We start from the raw sequence: 20,322 nt of genomic DNA on the forward strand, positions 1-20,322 counted from the left end.
TTTTTCTTGAATTGGTTTCCATCCGATTTGCATGCCAATGGCAACAGTTTCTAGGTACGTACGTACATATGCACATATGTTTGTATGTATGTATGTATAAATCAGCATGTTCTTTGATGGAAAAGTGGAGCAAAAAGCTTAGGTGTTCTGGTTGGATTTTTCTTGCTTCTCTCCAATGAATGAATGCAACAAGGTACTTATTCTTATTTTTCTATTCTCAATCATGCTCGTTGCTTCTGGATCTTGTCCTGTGCCTATCATTTATTAATATTATTATTTAATAATTAAATGTGTGGTATTAGCTGTAATTAAGATATAATCTCTGTAAGACTTTATCATTAAAAAATAAATAAAAAAGGCTTGATCATTAAAAACATCAATCCACAGGTCCCCAATGAAACATAGAGAGAATCAGATACGTGAAAACCATCATTAAGCAATGATCTGTGCTTAAAATTAGCGGTCAAAACTGTTCACTTCAGAGCTTAAAAGAAAAAAGAGAAGCGAAAGTGCCCCCTTGTCAGCTTTATTCAATTCGAACTATTTTGCGGCTCAGAAACCTTAGCCTGCGTATCTCATCATAGAAGTCATCTTTGCTACTATGGCTTCTCTTCATTTGACGAGTACTTATTACCATTGTCTTCAGATTTTTCCCATACTTCAGAAGGGACTCCAGGGTGCTCATTTTCTGTTCAGCGTTTAATGTTGATCTTACTTGGACCACAACTTCTTCTAGGCATGGACTTACAAACCCTGGTTCCACCTGCAAACACAAATTTTTCTTTCTTTGAGTAAAACATGAAATCTTGAAGGTTAATTTAGGCCAGAGAATCAACAATAACACCACTGTGGTCATCGACATACGTTTTTCAGGCTGTTTTTCTGGCAAAGTGAAGCAAACATGCCTCCATGGATATCAAACTTTTGCAGCTTGGGATGGCTATGAAAAAATTCAACAAAGTCAACCTTTGGAAAGGGTAAATGGGTCTCCGAATCTCCAGTGAATCTAACCTCCATGTAGAGATGCTTCACCTCACTAGACCATTCTAGCATTTTACATATTGCATCCCAACACCATTGGTCCCCCCTCATGGACAAGAATTCAAGGGCCGAAAGCTTCCCAAAGTCTACCATGTATACTCTGCCTAAAAGCATCAAAATGCAAAATAACAATTAAAATTTCAGTTCAAATTTTAGTTCTCTTTCTTTATTGCAAAAAGAAATCCTGCATAAAAACAAGACAGAATACTAGAATTATAAGTGGAATAGGTACCAGCATTGCTTGCAATTGAAAGGTTCCTCAAGCATGTGGTCTCATGAACTCTAATCCAAGTACAACCTTGCACCTTGAGGTGTTCAATTTTCGGACAAGTGAGGGAAAGGGAACAGTCCCCCAAGCCACCAAATTCCAGCTCACAGTGCTCTAAATATGGCAACTCAATTGTAACTGATCTAACCCCTTCACAACCAAACAAAACTAAGTTAGTCAAATTAGGGCATGCCCCAAGTGCAGCAGAAAATGCAGGACCATCCAATCTTGCTCCAACAATTTTGAGGCTTTGAAGGCTTTTGAAAACATCCCACTTGGGTGGATTAACCATCAGCACACCCCAGAGCGTCAAGGACTCCAAATTCTTTGCTGCACTAATGCAGTCCAATTTGGAAGGGCTATCAAGACGTGCCTGATTTGCAGTAATATCAGCTATTGTCAGCTCAAGATGCTAGAGTGATGAATGCACCAGCAATAGCCACGAGGCAAGGCCTGCACTGGTGAAAGGACTGTAAACAACAAGCTTCTCTAAACATACAATCATCGAAAGCATTTTCCAGACAATGGTGTCTGGGTTATCACTGCCAGAGTGGCTATCAAAGGAGTTGCGAGGAAAATGGAGACTTCTAAGGTAAGGCAATGACTCCTTCCATCTCTTGGATACACATTTACAAGCTGCAACATCCCGAGCATTGTTCAAGTGTGACAAAATGTCCGGAACAATGGCATCAGGAAGAGAGTCCATTCTCTGAGAATAAATTATCAAACAGGTAACTGTCAATAATTGATTATGGCAGAAGCTAACATAATAAACATATAACTAATCAAAGTATAATCCATCAACTAATTGTCAAGAGGACAACACGTTTGAACTCCGAATATGATGATTTCAATCCTAATTTTTTTCCCTTTGTTTCGTTGACATACTTAATTCTGAAATTAAACACTGTTTATTTGGTGGCTTGCTATAACGATAGAAAGAACATAAACATTAACATTCACCTCAAAAAAACATCATACCAGTAATGGAACATTATTCAGTGCGGTTCTGGGAAGTTCAAAACTCTAAATAGTGTAACGCTAAAATTCTAATGCTAATTTTTCTCGCCAGGGCTTCATCAGTTTTTATAATAGCTAGCTTAAAATTCATGATATATATATCTAAGATTTAATATAATTATTAAAAACTTTTGTTGTGAACTCAAATGAAACAGAAAGAAGATTACCATTGCATACAAATCCACTCAAAAGCATAGAATCTGAAGAACCCAGATGAGATATGATCATTTCAAGGTAAACCCAAATGAAATTCAAGCAAACGAGATAACATTTCACAAATTTAGACCGCAAAAGAAAATCGAATTCATAATCAAATTCGAAACATTTCAGACATGAAAATACAATCAAAGAAAGTGAATGAAGAGAACAAAAAAATGAAGAATAAATCTTACCCTTATAATTTGAAAGAGAAACACAGAATGAACTCAAATGAAATTTTTATTGTGAGTTAACCCAGAAACAGAAACCAAAAAAAACTAATTACCATTGCATACAAATCCGCTCCAAAGCAAAGAATTCGAAAACCCAGATGAGATATGATCATTTCAAGATAAACCCAAACTGAAATTCAAGCAAAACGAGATAACATTTCACAAATTTAGACCAAACAAAAACTCAAAATTTACAATCAAATTTGAAACATTTTAGACATGAGAATACAATCAAAGAAAGTGAACAAAGAGAGCTTACATTTATGATTTTGAAAGAGGAAAGATGAATAAAGAAACAAAGAGAGCTTACAGTTAACAAAGAAGCTTACAGTTATGATTTTGAAAGAGGAAAGATGAATACAGAAACAGATCGGAGCTTCTTTATGTTTCTGTGAAAATACCTGACCCTGAAAGCGAGACAAGGAGAGAGAAGTACCAATGAGCAAAGTTTAAGAACTCTTCCGACAGGGGGACTGACTGACACTCTTTTGTTATATTTATTATTTGTTTCATTTATCTAAACTATATATGATTCTTACCGACATATATGCCCCGCATGCCACACTGATACCTAGTATTTTATCAGGATTAAAGGGCATTTTTGAGTTTTTAGTTCCACTTTTCCTTTCTTCCTGGTCCTTTTTCCTTTATTGATCCTACCGACCTTCAAACGGTCACAGTTCTTCAACACGATCACCATCCTCTCCAAGATCAGCAGGCATGTGTGATTCGGGCATGCTCAACCACAAAACTTAACCCTTCTTATTTGTGCAGCAGCCAACTCATGGGTAAATTGCTGATTGCCTTGGGCTTTGCCACTGTCTTTCTGAGCTTCTGTCCGTCTTTCTAGGCTTTTATCCGTTGCATGGAATCGGGCCGTTGTCAACGAATGGATTTGCGGTCGAAACACCTTGACTCAATGCAATGGAGAGTTTGGATGGATGGATGCAGTGGAGTTGAATCATCCACTGGGCTTTTCGAAGATTATGGAATGCGAAGGGTTTGGAAGACAGGCTAAGGTTACAGGTTAGTCTTCTTAGTCTCATCAACATCTTGCCATAATGATCATTAATGGTTTTCTGCAGTTTGAGTTGTTTCTTTTCTTTCACAATATATATTCAATATGCGAAAATGATTCCCTTTCATTTCATTAAGTTTATTTTTCCATATAATTAAACATAGGTGGGCTTAAGTCACAGCCCACATACATGTATGAAAAGACAAAATTTGGAACATTATGGCTATATTTAAGATCAGAGCATTAAAATTTTCCTTGACTTTTTCAGATAATATGAAGAATCGATTGAAAGAAACAATTGAAAATGATTTGAGTGGTAATTCTTCTTTGCTTGAGGTAAGTTGGCCAAATGATTTATTTCAATAGAAATGGGTTCTCCTGTTCTGAACGTGTTTGCTTCCTGAAAAGATGATTAGTACGTACAAAATACTCTGTGAATGTAACAACTACTTACATTATTTTTAGTCTCAAAATTTCATACTGGGTTAATTTTCTGAATTGAGAAGTTTTGCGTCAATGGAAAAGCTCATCTTAAATAAAAATGGATGAATCGTTAGCAGAGGAAACTCTGTTGAGGACTAAAAGCAGCCTTGGCAAAAGAAGCTCTGGTTCTTTTTTAACAAGTGCACATTGTTACATACTTTTCTATTGCTTCATACAAAAAGGAATCTTATAGATATTGGATTGTCGTTATACAAAAATAAAAAGGACAATGGCATGTTCTTGATTCCTTCAAAAATAAAAAGGGCAATGGCATGTTCTTGATACCTTTTGTATGAAGTGTGTACTATTGTTTTTGTGTCAACAATGCTATGAATTTATGATTATTTTTTCAAGGGTAGCATCAAACTCAAACTTAATGTCATCATAAAAATTTCAAAAGTCCGAAGCTTTCCAAAACTTCTTCAAAAGAATGTATATTCAGATTTAACAATGACTACTTGCTTAATTTGGCAACAACCAAAGACTAAAAATTAAACAATAATTGTTGATTAATTAGTATATAGTTGCTGCAAAAGACCTTTTCTGACAATACTTATTGCATCAATACTTGCATAATTTTGTAGTATCAAACAATCTCTGTCTCTCACATTTTTGCAGCTCTGTCAATGCAGAATATTTTTTAAAATGTTTGTTAAATACAAGCAAAGAATGCACATTTAAAAAATAAAGTGCTCTATAACTGAAACAGAGCTTAGATATATAGCCCATTCATAGCGAATCATGGTCGAAAACACTTTCTATGGGTATCAAAATCTGTGCAAAGAACACAATTTTAATGGATTGGTTTTTTTTCGTTGATCATCCATATTGGATTAACTCTAGAAATTTCGTCTTATATATTTGATAGGCATTGGCTCAAAAGTTTTGCAGATTCATGATTTATGTCCATACCAAAAGGGTCATAGTTGATGATAAGTATGTTATCATGGGATCAGCAAACATTAACTAAAGATCTTTAGATGGTTCAAGGGACACAGAAATAACTATTAGGTGCTTACCAACCAAATTACACATGGGCAGGAAAGAAATCCCTCCTGCATCGCCAGGTTTGAGATTCTGTCTCTACTCACTTTTAAATGCTCAAAAAAGTTCCAGACAGCCATTGATGCATACTAGTATTTTTTTGGTTTAATTGTTTTAGCATATGCTTCAAAGGAAACAAAATGGCATTAGAGCATGGAGAATAGTATCTCTGGGTATAAAATATATTTAATGTTTGCCTAAATTCCTATTTAGATTTATTAGTTGCACTAGTATTGTTGGGTGTAGGTTTATGGTTATCGGATGTCTCTGCGGGCCAAACACCTTGGGAAATTGGAGGATAGTTTTCAGGAACCGTAAAGCCTAGAATGTGTTTCTAATTGTTCTAAATTATGTTTTATTTTATTTGTACTTGAAGTTAATGATATGGCTAGATAGGAGAAAAAAAAAGTCTGCTTGTGGTAAGTTTTTTTTTTTTTTTTTTTTGCTCAAGTTTGTTAGGATCCATTGTTAATAAATGCATAAAAGTATGGTCATTTATAATCTTCCAAATGATGTGTTGTTCATATTCTAGGAGGAAAAAAGAAGGAAGTGAAGGAGACTGGTTTGGGTCTCTCTTTGCCTAAGGATGAGAATTTCAGGGAACGGTACTCTGAGGTATATTTTGTTGCAACGGTACAATTGCTTTGTGATTATTATACTACTTTATCGGGATCTTAGTATCTTATGATTATATTATAAATTTTGGCTTTTGTAGGTTGCTGTCAACGGTGAAATGATTGAGTACAATGACATTTCTAGCTGTTATATTCTGGGGCCATGGGCAATTTCAATTGGGAGATTAAGTCATATAATATTTATACTCATTGCAATTTAATTAGTAAATAACAAGTGTTAATTAATTATGAGGGAAAAAATGGTCATGGATGCCATTCCTTGATTTTTTTTCTTCTTTCCCTTTCCTTTTAACTTATCTATGTTGTTAAATTACACATATTCTTTGATGTGGAAATCAAGAAAATGAAAGTCAAGAACTACGATTTCCCTCTCTTTGTGTCTCCAAGTGTTTTGCAAAAAGAGAAAGATGACATTGAGGGTTTTGCTCCAGAGATGAGAACTAACTTTTTGGGCACAGTTGGCCTTGTGGAATGTGCTTCAACTTGGAATTGTTAATTTATTTTTTTATCAAATTTCTTAAAGCCATTTGAATCTCATTTTGTCCCTAAAAGAGCAAAACTATTCACCAGTAAGCCTTAATTTATATCATTCTTTGGTCTCAAAGGTTTGTCACTAAGAAAGAGTTGCAAAATTGTATTGAAACAAGCTCTGAGCTCTGTAAGTTCATCAAAAAGAAAAAAACAATTTGTGCTTGGAAGGATTGGCATTATTTAGGGTACATGCGGAAAAAGTTAGATATATGTCAAAGTTGAAAATGTTGTAAACTCATTATGTAGCAATGTTTTGTACCATAAATGAGGAAAGGGATGTTTCTTTTTTTCAACTTATAACTGTTTATTATTTTTATTTGGTTTTAAAGGTTTAGTTATTGAGATTGTATGTTTTAATATGTTATCCAATTAATCACATCCAACTTCCAAAAACTAAAATAGGAAAATAAATGAAAGTTCGAGAACTCTTCTATTTAGAAAACTATATTTCTGATAATACTTTTTTCCCCTTTTAAAGTTGATAACAAAATTTCCACTAATTTTCTAATAAACATTCGTCTTTTAATTCTTACTTTTTAAATTATATATAAATTAACACAATTTTGTTTAACTATTTATACGTTACTATGTATTATTTTTACCATAACAAAGTCTGTTTAACTATTTATCCATTATTGTATATTAGTTTTACCATAACATAATCTATCTTTTTACATTCGTATCATAGCAAATACATCATTTTACTTCTTTTTCTCTAACAATTTATAACAATTATAATACCAAAAATTATTAACATTAATAAACAATTCTTGATTCTACTAATTTAAATATTTTATACTAAATTTTTAACATCAACTATTTATAAAATTTACAAACCCATCGTATAGCACGGGTATTTTACTAGTTTATTTATTAAATTTAATAGTCAGTTTTTCAATTTTTTGAATTCTTTTGACCGTTTATCAACATTCCCAAAGAGCCAAATTAACCAAATGCTTTGATCCAAATTTTAAAAATAAAATATGCTTCATAAAGAATTATTAAGAAAGTTCAAAGTTTTGATGATAAAAAATAAAAGTGATAAAATTTTAATTTTTATAATTTATAACAGAACCGACTAAAGATTATCGATTTAATCTTATCTTTAAATTTAATTAATTTTTTAAAAATTTTCATCCATTTAATTCTCAATTGTGATAAATTGAACCAATCAAACTGGCCGTTTACTTACTCCTAATATAATCAATTTTGTACCGTTGATGGAGTTATGGTGTGTAGTATAACTATGCATATTGTCTCTTCTTTGTGTGGTTGCTTATGTGAATCTGTGTTTCAAATTTTGTCTAGCTTTAATTACTTCTGCGTTCAAGTAAACAAGTTAGTCATTTCGGGATTAGTCAACGTCAATGATTGATACTAAAAAGCCTAAAAAGGGAAAAGGAAAGCTTTAATATATTTTGAGAAAAGACACTTGCAACATTTATTATAGCCTTTTTTTTATTATTAATATTTGATTTCATATTTGACTTGTGTTTTCGTGATATAATTATTGTTGAAATGTTGGCATAATTAAACATAGTAATTCCCTTAGATGTTGTCATGTCACGCATTTTTTAATTTAATTTAAAAACATAATACTTGATAAAATTTTTAAATTATTTCAAAAAAAAAATTTTCACTCCATTCAATGAAATCCTATAATATTATTTTAATTCAAATAAATCTTCACAATTATTGATTAATTAATGATTATTAATTAAAATATTATTTATCATTTTATATTTATGTGATACTAATATGACAGATAAAAAATATCATATAATTATGTCATCATGTCATTTTATTATTATTATAATATATTAAAATATTATATCAATACCACATAATATATAATGATAAATAATATTTTAATTTAAAATAAAAATATAATAATTTATTTAATTTAAAATAAAATACAAAAATATTAATGCAATAAATCATATTTTTAGATTCAACTTATTAAATTATTGTATTAAAATGGCTTGAATTATAGTCTAAATTCGAAACTAATTGAAATCAATTTATCTCAATCGATTTAATAGATTTGATGGATTCGGACTATTAATAATATAAAAAACATATTTATAAAACTTTGCTTAATATATCACTAATAAAGTTTAAGTGTCTTTAACTTAACCTTATATAAATATATATTATTAATAATCGATTCGGTTATAAATCTTAAATATAAAAAATCTATGGAAAGAATCGAATAAATCACATCTCTTAATTCATTAATACCGAAACAAAAAAAACAATCAAGCTGAATTAATGGAATTCAATTCGATCTGTTTTACTTCCCAATCGATACTGTCTTTTTCCATTAATCCTCTGTCGATTCTCTGGAATTTGTCAAACCAATCCAAAAATACAAAGATGGAGGTGAGTTTGACAGCATGGCTACGCCTTTCCGTTTCTGGAGACAATTTTGACGCTTTTACAGTGTATCAGAACATAACCATTTTCATCTCAAGCTTTCCGGAAATGGTGACTGTGTCTGTCATCATCGTCTATGGAGAAAAAGGTATGTAAACCGCGTTGCATTGATTGGGCGATGCTCGACCATCTGCAATCTTCACGCGCGAACGCCATTTCAGGAAGCAAATAGCTTCACAGCTACAGCCTTGTTCTAGGTCACAGGTGGGGTTCGATTCCTCCCTTTGCATTCACTAACAAATTACAAATCCCTGGCACTCGCAACCTAAACTTCCTCTGTTTTTTCTCTTTTCCCACCTCTGCATTAGACACTTAAATATTTATGTTTATTTTTTTACATACGTACGTATGTTTGTATCTATGTACGTATAAATCAGCATGTTCTTTGATGGAAAAGTGGAGCAAAAGCTTGGCTGTTCTGGTTGGATTTTTCTTGCTTCTCTCCATTGAATGAATGCAACAAAGTAATTATTCTTATTTTTCTATTCTCAATCATGCTCGTTGTTTGTGGATCTTGTCCTGCGCCTGTCATTTATTAATATTATTATTTAATAATTAAATGTGTGGTATTAGCTGTAATTAAGATGTAATCTCTGTAAGACTTGATCATTAAAAAATAAATAAGAAAGGCTTAATCATTCAAAACATCAATCCACATGCCCCCAATGAAACATAGAGAGAATCAGATACATGAAAACCATCATTAAGCAATGTTCTATGCTTAGAATTAGCAGTCAAAACTGTTCACTTCGGTGCTTAAAAAAAAAAAAAAGTACAGAGAAAGTGCCCCCATGTCAACTTTATTCGATTCGGACTATTTTGCGGTTCATAAACCTAAGCCTGCATATCTCATCAAAGAAGTCATCTGTGCTACTATGGCTGCTCTTCATTTGAAGAATCCTTATTACCATTGTCTTCAGATTTTTCCCATACTTCAGAAGGGACTCCAGGGTGCTCATTTTCTGTTCAGCGTTTAATGGTGATCTTACTTGGACCACAACTTCCTCTAGGCATGGAATTACAAAGCCTGGTTCTACCTGCAAACACAAATTTTTCTTTCTTGAGTAAAACCTGAAACCTTGAAGGTTAATTTAGGCCAGAGAATCAACAATTATACCACTTCGGTCATCGACTTACATTTTTCAGGCTGTTTTTCTGGCAAAGTGCAGCAAACATGGCTCCATGGATATCAAACTTTTGCAGCTTGGGATGGCTATTAAAAAATTCAACAAAGTCAACCTCTGGAAAGGGTAAAAGGGTCTCCAAATCTCCAGTGAATTCAACCTTCATGTAGAGATGCTTCACCTCACTAGACCATTCTAGCATTTTGCTTATTGCATCCCAACACCATTGGACCCCCCTCATGGACAAGAATTCAAGGGCTGAAAGCTTCCCAAAGTCTACCATGTAAACTCTTCCTAAAAGCATCACAAAGCAAAATAATAATTAAATTTCAGTTCAAATTTTTGTTCTCTTTCTTTCTTGCAAAAAGAAATCCTGCATAAAAACAAGACAGAATACTAGAATTATAAGTGGAATAGGTACCAGCATTGTTTGCGATTGAAAGGTTCCTCAAGCATGTGGTCTCACGAACTCTAATCCAACTACAACCTTGCACCTCGAGGTGTTCAATTTTTGGACAAGTAAGGGAAAGGGAACAGTTCCCCAAGCCATAAAAGTCCAGCTTACAGTGCTCTAAATATGGCAACTCAATTGAAACTGATCTAACCCCTTCACAACCAAGCAGAACTAAGTTAGTCAAATTAGGGCATGCCCTAAGTGCAGCAGAAAATGCAGGATCCTCCAATCTTGCTCCAACAATTTCGAGGCTTTGAAGGTTTTTGAAAACATCCCACTTGGGTGGATTAACCATCAGCACACCCCAGAGCTTCAAGGACTCCAAATTCTTTGCTGCACTAATGCAGTCCAATTTGGAAGGGCTATCAAGACATGCCTGATATTCAGTAATATTATCCATTCTCAGCTCAAGATGCTTGAGTGATGAATGCACCAGCAATAGCCACAAGGCAAGGCCTGCACTGGTGAAAGGACTGTAAACAACAAGCTCCTCTAAACATACAATCGTCGAAAGCATTTTCCAGACAATGGAGTCTGGGTTATCACTGCCACAGTGGCTATCAAAGGAGTTGCGAGGAAAATAGAGACTTCTAAGGTAAGGCAATGACTCCTTCCATCTCTTGGATACACAATTGCAAGCTGCAACATCCCGAGCATTGTTCAAGTGTGACAAAATGTACTGAACAATGGCATCAGGAAGAGAGTCCATTCTCTGAGAATAAATTATCAAACAGGTAACTGTCAATAATTGATTAGGGCAGAAGCTAACATAATAAACATATAATTAATCAAAGTATAATCCATCAACTAATTGTTAAGAGGACAACACGTTTGAACTCCGAATTTGATGATTTCAATCCTAATTTTTTTCCCTTTGTTTCGTTGACATACTTAATTCTGAAATTAAACACTATTTATTTGGTGGCTGGCTAAAAGATAGAAAGAACATAAACATTAACATTCACCTCAAAAAAACATCGTACCAGTAATGAAACATTATTCAGTGCGGTTCTGGGAAGTTCAAAACTCTAAATAGTGTAATGCTAAAATTCTAATGCTTATTTTTCTCGCCAGGGCTTCATCAGTTTTTATAATAGCTAGCTTAAAATTCATGATATATATCTAAGATTTAATATAATTATTAATAATTTTTGTTGTGAACTCAAATGAAACAGAAAGAAGATTACCATTGCAAACAAATCCACTCAAAAGCATAGAATCCGAAGAACCCAGATAAGATATGATCATTTCAAGGTAAACCCCAATGAAATTCAAGCAAACGAGATAACATTTCACAAATTCAGACCCCAAAAAAAAATCGAATTCATAATCAAATTCGAAACATTTCAGACATGAAAATGCAATCAAAGAAAGTGAATGAAGAGAACAAAAAAAAGAAGAATAAAGCTTACTCTTATAATTTAAAAGAGAAACAGAAAACGAAGTCAAATGAAACTTCTATTGTGACTTAACCCAGAAACAGAAACCAAAAAAAAAAAATAATTACCATTGCATACAAATCCACCCGAAAGCAAAGAATTCGAAAAACCCAGATGAGATATGATCATTTCAAGATAAACCCAAACTGAAATTCAAGCAAAACGAGATAACATTTCACAAATTTAGACCAAACAAAAAACTCAAAATTTACAATCAAATTTGAAACATTTCAGACATGAGAATACGACCAAAGAAAGTGAATAAAGAGAGCTTACAGTTATAATTTTGAAAGAGGAAAGATAAACAAAGAAACAGATCCGAGCTTCTTTATGTTTTCTGTGAAAATATCTGACCTTGAAAAAGAGACAAGGAGAGAGAAGTAATAATGAGAAAGAAATATTTTTATACACATAAAAGGAAAGTACAGAGAGAGAGTGGCGCGCGTCGATGGAGGGATTAAGGGGGTTTTCAAATTTTAAAAACTTTTCAGAGAGAGGGACTGACTGACTTTCCTTTTTTTTATATTTGTTATTTATTTATTAAATTTAAGTGCTCAGTTTTTCAAATTTTTGAATTCTTTTGACCGTTTATCAACATTCCCAAAGAGCCAAATTAACCAAATGCTTTGATCCAAATTTTAAAAATAAAATATGCTTCATAAATAATTATTAAGAAAGTTCAAAGTTTTGATGATAAAAAATAAAAATGACAAAATTTTAATTTTTATAATTCATAACAGAACCGACTAAAGCCTTTCGATTTAATCTTATCTTTTAAGTCAATTAATTTTCTAAAAATTTTAATTCATTCAATTTTCAATTATGATAAATTGAACCAATCAAACTGATCATTTACTTACTCCTAATAGAATCTGTTTTGTACCGTTGATGGAGTTACGGTGTATAGTCTAACCATATATATTGTCTCTTCTTTGTGTGGTTGCTTATGTGAATCTGTGTTTCAATTTTAGTCTGGCTGTAATTATTTCTGCGTACAAGTAAACAAGTTTGTCATTTTGGGATTATTCAACTGCAACGATTGATACTGCAAGCCTAAAAAAGGAAAAGAAAAGCTTTAATATTTTTTGAGAAAAGGCACTTGCAACATTTATTATAGCCTTTTTTTATTATTATTAATAATTGATTTCATATTTGACTTGTGTTTTCGTGATATAATTATTAATTAAAATAATTACGCTTGAAATGTTTGCATAATTAAACATAATAATTCCCTTAGATGTCGTTACGTCACATATTTTTTCATTTAATTTAAATACATAATACTTTATAAAATCTTCAAATTATTCAAAAAAATCTTTATGAAAATTCGTATAATATTATTTTGATACAAATAAATCTTTATAATTATTGATTAATTAATAACTATTAGTCAAAATATAATTTATAGTTTTATATTTACGTGACATTGATATGAAAGATAAAATATATCATATGATCAATTTATCTTGTCATTTTATCATTATTATAATATATTATCATACTTTGTCAATAGTACATGATATTTAATGATAAATGATATTTTAATTAATTTAATTATAATTTTTTTATTTAAAAAATATAAAAATATTAATGTAATAAATCATATTTTTAAATTCCACTTATCAAATTATTGTAAAATGCAATTAAAAAGGCTTGAATTATAATCTAAATTTGAAACTAATCGAAATCAACTTATCTCAATCAATTTAATAGTTTGATGGATTCGGACTACTAATAATATAAAAAACATATCTATAAAACTTTGCTTAATATTTCACTAATAAAGTTTAAGTTTCTTAACTTAACTTTATATAAATATATATTATTAATAATCAATTCGTTTATAAATCTTAAATATAAAAAATCTATCGAAAGAATCGAATAAATCACATCTCTTAATTGATTAATACCGAAACAAAAAAAAAAGATTCAAACTGAATTAATGGAATTCAATTCGATTTGGCTTACTTCCCAATCGATACTGCCTTTTTCCATCAATTCTCTGTCGATTCTCTGCAATTTGTCAAACCAATCCAAAAATACAAAGATGGAGGTGAGTTTGACAGCATGGCCACGCCTTTCCGTTTCTGGAGACAATGTTTTCTCGTGTACAGTGTAGCTGAACATAACCATTTTCATCTCAAGCTTTCCGGAAATGTTGACTGTGTCTGTCATCACCGTCTATGGAGAAAAAGGTGCATGTAAACCGCGTTGCATTGATTGGGCGATGGCGACCATCTGCAATCTTCACGCGCGAACTCCATTTCAGGAAGCAAATAGCTTCAGAGCTACAGCCTCGCTCTAGGTCACAGGTGGAGTTTCGATTCCGCCCTTTGAAATGACTAACAAATTACAAATCCTTGGAACTTGCAACCTAAACTTCCTCTGTTTTTTTCTCTTTTCCCATCTCTGCAGACACTTAAATATTTTATGTTTATTTTTATTTATAAAATATTTTTTATTTTATTAAATTAATAATAAAAATTCTCTAAAATAAAGTCAATGATATTAAATAAATTTAATATTTAATATTTTATTATGTTTTACTTAACATAATAATTATAAAAATTAATACTTTAAAAAACCCTTAATAAGAAAATTTAAATAAATTTATATTCTTCCATTGAATTTAGTTAATTTTTTATATTTTATTTATGATCAAATAAATTTGAATAAATAGCTATTTGTTATTTTATATTTATAATATTAATGTGAAAAATACAAATATAACCTAATTATACTATTGTCGTAACGTGCGGGTCCGGAAACCCGTCCGCTAGACGCGGGTAAAAATTAAATGGTTTAGGAGTCACCACCAATATTTTTTATCTAGGTGTGATTGGTCACCTATTAACCTGATTATAATCGACGAAGTCCTAAATTAATTTTAGGTCCGTCGAAAGAACAAGTACTGATCCACGTCTTTTTAGAGATGGGTTCGGAAGTGTGGTTACTCATGGAGAAGGGTTAGCACCTCCGTGACGCCTGTTCCATGAACAATACCATTTAATCTTAAGTTATCCTATTATAGCCTACTTTTGATTTAATCCCTACTTATTAACTAAAATTTTATTAAATTAACTGCTTGAGTCTTTTATTTGGTTTTACGTATGCATGTGATGTAAGCGTAAAATGATGTCATAACTCGTTTATTTTAAATAATGAGATCGGTAATCTTTTATTGGAAAATTATTCGAAGACCATCCCAACGCTTTGGTGACGTCTCGAAATTCTCCTCACCTAGAGATATCCCCGGAAGAACTCGTCTATACAAGCTCTTCGGGAAAATCCCATCATCGAAATTCTCTCACCATTTGCAAGAAAAATGTGGCATGCTATGACAAGATAAAATGCTGATGTCTACATGCACGCATTTATTGAATTAGGTGGTTCACTCAATTATGTATTTAATAATTTATCATTTTGTTTATATGTTTATTATTATCTATTTTTTTGTGGATTATTTATTTATTTTTATAATTTTTTTTGCTTTTTACTTAAATTCATATCCTTTAATTAACATTTTTTCATTAATATTTTACTTGATTATATAGCTTATCAAATAATTAATTAATTTATTTTCTTTAACGATTAAATTAACTTTATTTAGTAATATTTATTTAAACTAATTAACTAATATAAGTTCAAATACAATATTATGTAAATCTATTATTTTTTTAATATATATGTCATTTTCTAACAACGATTATTTGACTTAACAGGTATTGGAGTTTAAAGTTCGGATTTATCCCGACGCTTCGGTGAAAATCCGTCTCGAACTTCGCATCCAAAAAACATCCACCCGAAAGAGGCAACTCTTTGCTCATTCTTAGATGAAATTTCTCAAACAATCATCTCATTTTTCTTATAATTTTTTATATTTGTATCATGTCATTGTTTTTTTTTTTTTTGTTTATATATATATATATATATATTATATTTATAAATATCTAAATATGAATATTGATCCCACATATATATATATATATATTTACTATTACAACCATTATCATCTTTTTAGTATTTTTTTATATATTTTTTTCGGATATTTGTTTATATCTATTTTTTTATCAAATATTTACGCATATTTTCATTTACCACTTTATATTTTGTTGTTATTTTTCTACTTTAAAATATCACAAAATCTCTACATAATATATTTTTTGTCTTAATTAAATTATCCTTATGTTCCTAATAATATGTCTTTAACATAAATAATTGAGCCACCACAATAAATAAAAATAAAATAAAAAAAATATTAAAGTAAAAAGGCATGCAAGTTAGATCTTACCTTGTGTAGGTTTAGATTAGCNCTTTCTCCTTTTCGTTTTTCTTTTTCTTTCTTTCTTTCTTTCCTTTCCTTTCTCTTTCTTCTTTCTTTCACTTTCTTTCTTTCTTTCTCTCCTAGCCACTCCCAACCATTACCTTTCTTTTTTAAAAAAAAAAAATTATTTATTTATTATTTATTTATTTTTTTAGGTGTCTACAACTATTATATTATATTATTATTTTTATAATATATTAAATTATAATGTCGATATTATGTGTCAATCATAATTCATTTCTTTTTGGGATCTGATTTATTGAATTTATTTGGTAATAAGTTAAAATAAAGATAATAATTGAAATAAAAAAGATAGTAATAATAAAAATAGAAAAGGAAATTCGATAGCGTAGGTGACGAGCCATGGACAAATTTTACTGCTGTCAAAGAAGCGCCTGTCATAAACTCACGTCCTTTCGGAAGAGATTTGACTGGTTAAAGGTTACTATTCACTACATGTATTTTCGCACAATGATCATCATCATCGTCGCCGTTCATTTCATCTCAAAAGTCAAACCACTAGATTTCAACAACATCAACGCTCATAGTAAAGAGATCAAGAAAAATTCAGATCCCTATACTGATTTGCAAACGATTCCACTTCTGCTTTCTACCTATTTCTACAACAAATCTTTTCACTGGGAAAAAGTTTTCTGAGGTAATTCTTTTTACGCTTTCCTTTTTTCTTCTTTAGTTCTTCTCTCTTGTTTGCTTCCCTGTAAAATCCCTTTAAGCCTTTGTGGGTAGTGATATTCATGGTTTGCCTGACTTGACTGTGTGTGAGAGCGTTCAAGCTTTCTTTGTACCTTTTTTGCTTATGCATGTTTCTCTGTTCTTATTGTGTAAGATTTCTTTTCTTTCTGTGTTGCAGTCTTCATTTTCATCTCTTTCGTATGTTGCGACTCTTAACTTTGTTTTAGAATTTCTTGGTTTCTTTTCATTTCTTTTTTTGGGCACTGTCACTTGCTTTGCATTATGATTCTTTCACGAGGGTTTGGCTTGTACTTCCTGTAAAGAAGGGCTGGTTCTGCCTTCTGCGTAGTGCAATGGAATTCGTGCTCTTTCATTTTTGTGTGTGTGTAAGGTTTTTCGAGTTTCTGTATAGTTTTTTAACATTTTTTATTTGTTACGATACCAGGATTTATCATGGCTGCGGTGGGTCCAAAACCAGGATTTTCATCAAAGCGTAAGCAAGCAAAACAAGATGGCAAAAATCCCCGAGCAGTTGTTTGTGCTGACAATGAGGGGCCCTTTACAGCAGAATGGTATGCCAGTCGTCGAAAGATCGAGGAAACTCTGAGGTTTTACAGGGAGTTACTAGTCAACAGAAAGTTATTTGACGAGCTGTCACAAGAACCTGAAAAGAGCCCAGATGGAAAGAAATATTCGGGAATAGGTGTTCATATGAGAGCAGCCAGGGTTCTTGAGAGTTCAGGGGGATGGGTTAACACCAGCAAGCAAATAGGACATGTTTCAGGGATTAAAGTTGGTGATGATTTTCGTTGGAGGGGTGAGTTGAGTATTGTTGGGCTTCACCATGAGTTTCAGAAGGGGATAGATTATATGAAGCTGATTAATGGTAAAACCCTGGCTACAAGCATTGTTGATTCTGGTCGATATGAGAATGGCGTGGGGATTACTTCTGACGTGTTGATTTACTGTGGCGAAGGTGAAAATCCTAACCTTTCTCGAGTCAGGAAACCTAAAGACCAAAGGCTTGTAGGTGGAAACCTTGCATTGAAGAATAGTATGGATAGTAAAACGCCTGTCAGGGTGATTCGTAGGTTAACAGACATTGACACTTCCAAGGAATCAACTACTGTGGGTGCTGCTAAAGGGAATGATATTGGCTACAAGTTTGTTTATGATGGATTGTATCGTGTGACTGGATTTTGGAAAGAAAGAGGGAAATTTGGTAGATATGTTTACAAGTTCTCATTGAAAAGAATTGAGAGGCAGCCAGAACTTGACTTGGGGAAATGGAACAAAGTGGGGAATGGTTCTGCTGGCAGTCTCTTTAAAGGGAAGGAAAATGACATTTATTGATGCAGGTAATAGTTTTGGTGAAGCTTGCAATGGACAATGGACAAGCATCATCATAATTGAAGAGTTGAGGCAAGCACAAATTCTCATACAGGAGAATTTTGTTTTTGTACATGCTAGTTGCCTTCTTTTCTTTGGACTGTTTTGGTCTGTAAATAATAGTAATTAGCTTTGAAAATGTTTTACTCAAATGCTTATAGACTGGAAACTAATTTTGTTTCATGCTAAAATGCTAGTTGCTTCTCTTCTCTAATTCTGTTTTGGTCTTTAAGTAATACTAGTAATGCAGTATAGAGGGCCTTGAAGCCTGAACTTTATGTTTGTGTACCTTTTTTTTCCTGCGTAATGAAGACAAAAACTATGGCAAACCTTTTCACACCCTCCGGCATCAGAACTTAAAAAGGCTACAATTTGTTTAGAGGAATACAGGGCAAAGCTTATATCATGAGGGATGCTGTGCAGGAGCTTCCTGTGGTCTTGAAATCCCTTTTGACACCCAAAACACAGACCGTGAACCATGTTTGCCGCTTTGAGCTTATGCCTGGTAAGTTTCTAATGATTGGATTGATCATTAATGTGTTTTATCTGCCCATAGACAGCCATCTTTAATCTTTAATCTTTGAGTAATTGTGTTCAAGTAAAGCACGAAGGGAGTTGAGAATATGGTTTTTTGTTGCTTGGCCTAGCCTGTATCTCAAGCGTTTCAGCTTGGAGTGGCTTCAGGCCAGACGATAAAAGGATGCTTCAGTGGAATAGAAATCATCTTGGTGCATCGGTTAGTGCTCTCTTCTATATGCTCCCTTTACTCAAAAACCTTAAAGTTTATATCATAAATTATAAATTATAAATCTTAAACTATAAAAAGAAACACCAAGTGAAGCACTAAATGAGTAGAGAATTTTTGTGACGAGTGGGAGATGACTAATTTTCGATATGAAGACTAACCAAATTTGCAATTCAGAGTTTCTCTTGGCACTCAACTGGTTTTACTTGTATGTTCAGATCCAAGTGAACAACCCTTGAATAGCTGACAAAGAAACTATTTGATGAACGACATCATGTTCTATTTGGATAGAATGTTGGTCTCTTATTTTATGTACTCTTTTTTTTTTTTTTGCATGTTTTTAATCCACTTAATTGCATGAATGTTGCTACATGGAATTTGTTTTTCTTAAGTTAGGTGTTGATATTAATACTTAGAAAATTACATAAGGCAATCAAAGGGTCAAAGTAACCCATAGGTTGATCATCAATGTATATGTAAAGATTCTTTCTTTATTATATATGTTCACGAATCCTCAATTAATTTAAAGCTTTAGCACAGCAACTGATCATGTCATGCTCTTTCTTGTTAGCGAATGGCTTCGTTTCCAGCCCTTGAGATGGGTTTTTAGCAAAGGCCATCCTTGAACCATGGACACGGCAAAATCGCAATATCAAAATTAATCTGTCGTAAAAATTTGCATCAAGATATAGTACATGCAAGTAAGCAATATATATATATATATATATATATATATATATATTCACTCCATTATGAAATATTCTCTTGTAATTTTCAAGTAAGGTTTTCAATAATTTGAGAATTTAGATGTTATCCATGTATATGATCTTCATTTCATTTGAAGATTCATTGTGGCATAAAAATAAAATCAAGAAACAACCATTATGATGATTTCAAGTTGGAAGGTTAGTCATGTCATTCTCCCTTTTCATGCAAATTTACATAAGGGTATTCTTGTTGTCTTTATGTTCCAAAGTTTTTATTTCTCCCTTCTGAAAATTAAGTTTGTGTAAGTAGCAAGTGACAAGCTAAAGACCAAATTGTTGGAGGATTCTTAGGTTGGAAATCCTTCTTGTCAAGACAATTATTGCGAATTTAGGGGAAATTAATGCCATAAAAAGGGTCGAGAATACGCACGGAAGAAAAAGAAACAGTATTCATTTAAAGGCCGAGATGAAAGGTCTAAAAGAGAAAAGGGGTTTTGAAATACCAAGACAACCACAATCAAGTATTTGAGTTGTAAATTT

General features: G+C 32.0%; 3 protein-coding genes and 1 pseudogene across 7 annotated transcripts; 2 read left to right on the forward strand and 2 right to left on the reverse strand.

Moving 5' to 3' along the window:
- LOC18607338 lies at nucleotides 339-2,486 on the reverse strand (annotated as a pseudogene).
- Nucleotides 3,334-6,203, forward strand: LOC18607339 (proline--tRNA ligase, cytoplasmic). 5 transcript variants are annotated; one of them, XR_001926685.1, is made up of 5 exons: nucleotides 3,334-3,786; nucleotides 4,047-4,114; nucleotides 5,130-5,328; nucleotides 5,838-5,920; nucleotides 6,021-6,203. XR_001926685.1 is itself a non-coding variant. In XM_018115645.1 (3 exons), exons 1-3 carry the CDS (start codon nucleotides 3,702-3,704, stop codon nucleotides 6,138-6,140), a joined length of 288 nt encoding a protein of 95 aa, XP_017971134.1. In that variant the 5' UTR covers nucleotides 3,334-3,701; the 3' UTR covers nucleotides 6,141-6,203. The 5 variants fall into 5 exon arrangements, 3 of the variants coding, with proteins under 3 accessions (XP_017971134.1, XP_017971135.1, XP_017971136.1); XR_001926686.1 differs by lacking the exon at nucleotides 5,130-5,328; XM_018115645.1 differs by lacking the exons at nucleotides 4,047-4,114; nucleotides 5,130-5,328.
- LOC18607340 (F-box protein At1g10780) lies at nucleotides 9,517-12,182 on the reverse strand. Its single transcript, XM_007041444.2, has 4 exons — nucleotides 11,993-12,182; nucleotides 10,453-11,197; nucleotides 10,045-10,325; nucleotides 9,517-9,944 (listed from the first exon to the last, which is right to left on the reverse strand). The coding sequence occupies exons 1-4, from the start codon at nucleotides 11,993-11,995 to the stop codon at nucleotides 9,708-9,710; spliced, it is 1,266 nt and encodes a 421-aa protein (XP_007041506.2). The 5' UTR covers nucleotides 11,996-12,182; the 3' UTR covers nucleotides 9,517-9,707.
- LOC18607341 (histone-lysine N-methyltransferase, H3 lysine-9 specific SUVH5) lies at nucleotides 16,962-18,614 on the forward strand. The gene is made up of 2 exons (XM_018114761.1): nucleotides 16,962-17,090; nucleotides 17,387-18,614. Exon 2 carries the CDS (start codon nucleotides 17,395-17,397, stop codon nucleotides 18,292-18,294), a length of 900 nt encoding a protein of 299 aa, XP_017970250.1. The 5' UTR covers nucleotides 16,962-17,090; nucleotides 17,387-17,394; the 3' UTR covers nucleotides 18,295-18,614.

This window comes from Theobroma cacao, chromosome 2 (assembly GCF_000208745.1).
Source record: "Theobroma cacao cultivar B97-61/B2 chromosome 2, Criollo_cocoa_genome_V2, whole genome shotgun sequence".
Classification (NCBI taxonomy): Eukaryota; Viridiplantae; Streptophyta; class Magnoliopsida; order Malvales; family Malvaceae; genus Theobroma; species Theobroma cacao.

Excerpts from the sequence above, each read along its gene's own strand:
- LOC18607339 (XM_018115645.1), top strand. The coding sequence starts at position 3,702 with ATGGATGCAGTGGAGTTGAATCATCCACTGGGCTTTTCGAAGATTATG. Across the intron at positions 3,787-5,837 it reads AAGACAGGCTAAGGTTACAG|GAGGAAAAAAGAAGGAAGTG; the intron begins GTTAGTCTTCTT and ends TTCATATTCTAG. Across the intron at positions 5,921-6,020 it reads TCAGGGAACGGTACTCTGAG|GTTGCTGTCAACGGTGAAAT; the intron begins GTATATTTTGTT and ends TGGCTTTTGTAG.
- LOC18607340 (XM_007041444.2), bottom strand. Across the intron at positions 10,326-10,452 it reads TTCAATCGCAAACAATGCTG|GAAGAGTTTACATGGTAGAC; the intron begins GTACCTATTCCA and ends TGATGCTTTTAG. Across the intron at positions 9,945-10,044 it reads AGAAAAACAGCCTGAAAAAT|GTAGAACCAGGCTTTGTAAT; the intron begins GTAAGTCGATGA and ends TTGTGTTTGCAG.
- LOC18607341 (XM_018114761.1), top strand. The coding sequence starts at position 17,395 with ATGGCTGCGGTGGGTCCAAAACCAGGATTTTCATCAAAGCGTAAGCAA.